Source organism: Phaseolus vulgaris, chromosome 2 (genome assembly GCF_051622355.1).
Source record: "Phaseolus vulgaris cultivar YP4 chromosome 2, ASM5162235v1, whole genome shotgun sequence".
NCBI classification, from domain to species: domain Eukaryota; kingdom Viridiplantae; phylum Streptophyta; class Magnoliopsida; order Fabales; family Fabaceae; genus Phaseolus; species Phaseolus vulgaris.
The window spans coordinates 27,323,916-27,330,010 of NC_143499.1; the positions used below are offsets into that span (position 1 = coordinate 27,323,916).

The 6,095-nt window shown below is 34.1% G+C and overlaps 1 protein-coding gene across 1 annotated transcript; it reads left to right on the top strand.

The window, feature by feature from the left end:
• The first annotated feature begins 455 nt into the window (after positions 1-455).
• On the top strand, positions 456-2,562 carry LOC150029083 (uncharacterized). Its single transcript, XM_090297927.1, has 2 exons — positions 456-858; positions 2,519-2,562. The coding sequence occupies exons 1-2, from the start codon at positions 456-458 to the stop codon at positions 2,560-2,562; spliced, it is 447 nt and encodes a 148-aa protein (XP_090154053.1).
• The last annotated feature ends 3,533 nt before the right edge of the window (positions 2,563-6,095 follow it).

The following is a 6,095-nucleotide window of genomic DNA, read 5'->3' on the forward strand; positions in this document are numbered from 1 at the left end:
GTGAATAAAAAAAATAATTAATTTTTTAACTATTAAAGGATACAGATACCAGAGATACAGAAGGATCCTAATATTAATTGGGAGTCTCTTTTCTAATTATCAGTTGTTTCTCTTTATAGAAAAGAAGAATAATTGGGTGTCTTTTCTAATGATCAGTTATTTCTCTTTATAGAAGGGAATAACCTTTATTTTTATGTTTGTGTGTTATGATTCTAGTATTTAATATTGATTATTTCCTTCTTTAGTTAAACCCTAGAATGACTGTACTACTTGTATATATTCAGACCCATTTGTTTTGATTTGAATAATAAGAAAGAAGAGATATTCATTCTCATATCCTTTGTCTTCAGTTTACTCTTTTGTTCATCTCTGTTCCCCTTTTGTTCATCTCTGTTCTATTTTGTAATATGGTATCAGAGCTCTGATCATCAGAGCTCTGCTTGCTACATTTATTCATGGGTGAAGTTGATGATCCCTCACAAGATCTTAGTTCACCTTACCATGTTAGTTCATCAGATAATCCTTCCGTTCTTATTGTCCCTATTATTCTTGATGGACCAAATTATCATCATTGGTCTCGTTCGTTTCAAATTAGCTTAATTTCAAAGAACAAAATAGGTTTCATTGATGGAACTATAGAAGCTCCCAATCGTACCAAATCATTGTTTCCAACATGGCAGAGAGCCAATATGTTGGTTGTTTTGTGGATTCTCAAGGCTGTTTCTCAATCCATCGCACAGAGCATCATCTGTATGGACAATGCCTTTGACATATGGAATGATTTAAAGGAAAGGTTCTCACAAGGAGACATGATTCGTATTTCTGATATCCAAGAGATGATTTCTTCTTTTAAACAAGGTGAGTTGACTGTTACAAACTATTTCACTCAGTTAAAAATTCTTTGGGATGAACTTGGTCTTTTCTGCCCGCTATCCGCTTCTTCATGTGCCTCTAAATGCAATACTCTTGTGAATGTTTCTAAATATAAAACACAAGACCAGATTATCAAATTTCTAAGGGGGCTAAATGATAATTATTCGACTGTGAGAACTCAAATTTTATTGATGGACCCTTTGCCATCCTTGAATAAAGTTTGCTCTCTTGTTACACAACAAGAGAGGCAAATATTTGGTGATCAATCCAAGGCAATGATTGCTACTAGCAAAGGAGGTTATAAAAACAATGCTACAACCTATGGCAGAGGTGCTGGATACGGAAGAGGAAGCAATGGAAGAGGATATACTTCCAAAATTTGTAGTCATTGTGGAAGGACAGGGCATACCATTGATACATGCTATAAAAAGCATGGCTTTCCACCTCATTTCAAGTTCAAAAATCAGAATCATGAAGGTTCAAAGTCAGAAGTGGAGTCTCAACAAATTGGTTTTACTCCTGAGCAGTATCAAACATTGTTAGCTCTTTTACAACAGACCAAATCCAGTGGCAATGCTTCTAATCAAGTCTCTATTATTCCCTCCAATCAAACAGGTAATAATTTTATTTCTTCTTTTAGTTCTTGGATTATTGATAGTGGTGCTACTGATCACATTTGTTCATCTTTAACTTATTTCACTTCATATCATCAAATTGATCCTATTTATGTCAAATTACCAAATGGAAATCAAGTCATTGCCAATTATTCTGGAAGTGTTTTTCTCAATCAAAATCATGTCACAAACAATGTTTTGTACATTCCTTGCTTCAATTTTAATCTTCTTTCCGTAGCAAAATTGATTGATAAACTATCTTGTGTTCTTACCTTTGACTCTAATGGTTGTCACATTCATGACAAAATAACAATGAAGATGATTGGAATCGCTAAGACGCAAGATAGACTTTATATACTCAGGATCCCATTTGGTAATTGTTTAGGGTTTAGGGTTTAGGGCAACATGATCGTCGATTGATAGTCGGTGGTCGTCGCCATGCGTGCGTAGTCGGTGGTCGTCGAAGGTATGTAAAGTCAAAGATGATCACCGGTCGGTGAAGCGGCGCTGTCAACATGATCGCCGTTTGAGGAACGACGACCCCCACTGTGTAGTCGGTGGTCGTTGAATATGCAAAGGGCAACATGATCGCCGGTCGAGGAAACGGCGATCACCATGCGTGCGTAGTCGGTGGTCGCCAAAGGTATGTAAAGTCAAAGATGATCACCGGTCGGTGAAGCGGCGCTGTCAACATGATCGCCGTTTGAGGAACGACGACCCCCACTGTGTAGTCGGTGGTCGTCGAATATGCAAAGGGCAACATGATCGCCGGTCGAGGAAACGACGTTCACCTTAGGTCTCCATGATCGCGATCGATGAAGTGGCGTTCTCCATGTGTGTAGTCGGTGGTCGCCGAAGTATTGTAGAGGTCAACAAGATCGCTGGTCGAGGGAGCGGCGTTCTCCATATGTGGGTAGTCGCGTGGCGAGGTGAAAGTATGCGACTTGGGTCCTGGGAGGTTCGGTATAGTTGAGTGTTGCTTTGAGGTAACCTGATGGTTATATTTTTTGGGTATGGTTTCTCTCTTTAAGGTTGTTCTGCTGCAACCATAAAGGAGAGCTTCTTTTGTGGATGATGTAGGAAGTCCACTACTGGTTACAGTATATGGGTTGGGATACCCCTGAAGTATCCCCTTAATTCTATTTATTCATTGCTGATAAAAAAAAAATAAAAAATACTCAGGATCCCATCTTACCAGAAATTTCAAATTAAACCCCTTGAATGTACACACACCATCAATACTGTTAATGTCATTGCTAGTGATCTAGAAACCCTTTGGCATTTTCGATTAGGTCATATTTCAAATAAATGTATTGATGTTATCAAGAATAAATTTCCTTTTGTTAAATATAACAAATCTTTTGTTTGTGATGTTTGTCATTTTGCAAAGCAAAAAAGACTTTCTTTTCCTATTAGTACATCTAAATCAAAAAAATGTTTTGATTTGATTCATGTAGATGTTTGGGGACCATACTCAATACCATCAATTCATGGTCATAAATATTTTTTGACCATAGTTGATGACTATTCGAGGTACACATGGATTTTTCTTTTGAAACAAAAATCTGAAGTTGTTAAGGTTTTGGAAGATTTTGTTATTTTTGTTCAAACACAGTTTGAGACAACAATAAAAATAATAAGAAGTGACAATGGAACTGAATTTTTCATGACTAATTTTTTTGTCAGTAAAGGAATAATACATCAAACATCATGTGTCAATACTCCACAACAAAATAGTATAGTTGAAAGGAAACATGGTCATTTATTAGATGTAGCAAGAGCTTTTATGATACAATCTCATTTACCCAAAATTTATTGGTCATATTCTGTGATACATGCTGCGCATATTATAAACATGCTTCCCACACCTGTTTTAAACTATTCTTCTCCTCATGAAATGCTTTTCAAAACTGATGCAAATTTTAATGGATTAAAGGTGTTTGGTTCTTTATGTTATGCTAGCACCTTGTCAACAAATAGAAGAAAATTTGATCCAAGAGCATCAAAATGTGTTTTTATTGGCTTTCAACGGGGGACAAAAGGATATATTTTGTTGAATATTCAATCAAGAGAAATTTTTGTGTCTAGGGATGTTGTCTTTTATGAACATGTTTTTCCATACCAAAGGGTTCAAGATACTAGCAATGAAACTAACAATCCCGACGTTAATGATCAAATTTTGTTTGCTGAAGATCAATTTGTCTTAAGTCAGCCATCACAAGCCATTCTTGCACCTTGTGATAATACACCTTGTGATAATGTTGAAAATAGTAGTGATAATAATTGTGAGTCACAAATTGAGGTTTCAGAAGAAGATTGTTCCCATATAGACCAAAACCTCAATGAAAATCATGATATAGAACAAAATTCTGAATCAGATCCATCTGTCCGAATGAGCACAAGAATAAAAAAATCACCTGAGTATTTAAAGGATTATCATTGTAATCTTAATGTTTCCAGTACATCTTCAAGTGTTAAATATCCTTTGAATTTTGTTTTGTCTTATAGCAATTTATCACCTTCTTACAAATCTTTTGTTATGTCTATTTCTTCACATGTTGAGCCAAACACTTATTCTGAAGCTGTGAAACATGACTGTTGGAGAAAAGCTATACAATGTGAGATATCTGCTTTAGAGTCAAATCAAACTTGGGAGACTGCTCTTCTGCCTCAGAACAAAGCTGCCATAGGTTGCAAATGGGTATTCAAAATAAAATATAAGGCTGATGGAATAATTGAAAGGTATAAAGCAAGGTTAGTGGCAAAGGGATATACACAAACAGAAGGCATTGACTACCTCGATACTTTCTCTCCAGTAGCAAAGATGACCACCATAAGGTTGCTTCTTTCTTTAGCTTCTATTTATAATTGGGAATTTAAACAATTAGACATAAACAATGCCTTTTTACATGGAGATTTGAAAGAAGATGTATACATGGTTGATCCTCCTGGATTGACTTCTATTCCACTAGGAAAAGTTTGTAAACTAAAAAAAGGCTTTATATGGCCTTAAACAAGCCAGCAGAGAATGGTTTGCCAAACTGTCGTCATTTTTGCTTTCTATGGGATATACTCACTCTATGAATGATCATTCCTTGTTCATTAATTCTTCTGAAGGATCTTTTACAGCATTATTGGTATATGTGGATGATATAATATTGGCAGGAAATGATAAAGAAGAGATTGTTCGAATTAAACAAGCCTTGAATCAGACATTCAAGATTAAAGATCTTGGGAATTTAAGATACTTTCTTGGTCTAGAAGTAGCAAGAAGTAAGACAGGAATAATGGTAAATCAAAGGAAATATGCATTGGAATTATTAACCGATGCAGGTCTTTTAGCCTGCAAACCTGCACCCACTCCTATTGATAATCATGAGCAATTCTCTTCTACTGGAAGTATTCCTTTCACAGATATTCAAGCCTGCAGAAGATTGATTGGAAGGCTTATGTATCTCACTAATACCCGACCTGACATAACATTTTCTGTGCAACAACTTTCTCAGTTTCTTGCTAAGCCTACAATTATTCACTATAATGCAGCAATTAGAATTCTCAGATATATCAAAGGGGCTCCAAGTCTTGGTCTATTTTTCTCTTCCACTACTTCTGTTCATCTCAAAGCCTTTTGTGATAGTGATTGGGGCACGTGCAGTGATTCAAGACAATCAGTGACTGGTTTTAGTGTGTATCTTGGGAATTCTCTCATATCTTGGAAATCAAATATTAACACAATAAAATGAATAATGATAATGATCTAGTGATTATTGAGTTCACATAGCAATTATAACGGAAAATCAATAAAGAAAATATATGTATTATGAAAAGTTTTATACACATTTACATATTCAAAGTTGATTAAGATTGATATCATTAAAGTGTTTGATATCCTCTTGACGAGTACTCAACAATTTATTCTTATCCTGGTGTTTGTAATTGTTGTGTTGTTTTGAATAAACATTTGATTGATAATGGAACCATTTTTTCAAGGGTGAAAAATTAAGAATTAAATGTAGGATTGGTTGAATTCGAATCAAAATAAATATATTATGTGATATTTCTCTTACTTTATCCATCTCTTTATATTGTTATATTGTTATCTAATTCTTGTATGAATTACATTATCAAATTAATTGCATTCTCATTTTATTGTTATCATCATTTCTTATATCAATTTTGTTTCCACTAATAATTTATTAATTGTTTATATCTTAAAGAAGTTTTAAAAGAATTATAAGAAAAGAGATTATTAAACAAAAAAATTTGAAAATCAATTCACTCACCCTCTTGGTTTAATCAAGTCATTCCTTTTTTCTAATAAAAAACACTCACTTTGAACCTAGCTAATAAAATTGAATTTTCAAGAAACTCAAAGCTTATTTCATAATTTTTAAATATAAAGAATACAATAGAAAATTCTTTTATTTATAGGATGTGAACGTGAGTTCAAGAAGTTATCTAAGGTATGAAAGAGATGGAAGTAGTTGGCTAAAATTTGAAGTTAAAATACATTCAAAGTACAACTCTCTTGGTTCATGTAATAATGAATACTTATGTGCATCAACTAACTTTAATTACTACTAATCAAGTTAATTACAAGGCAATATT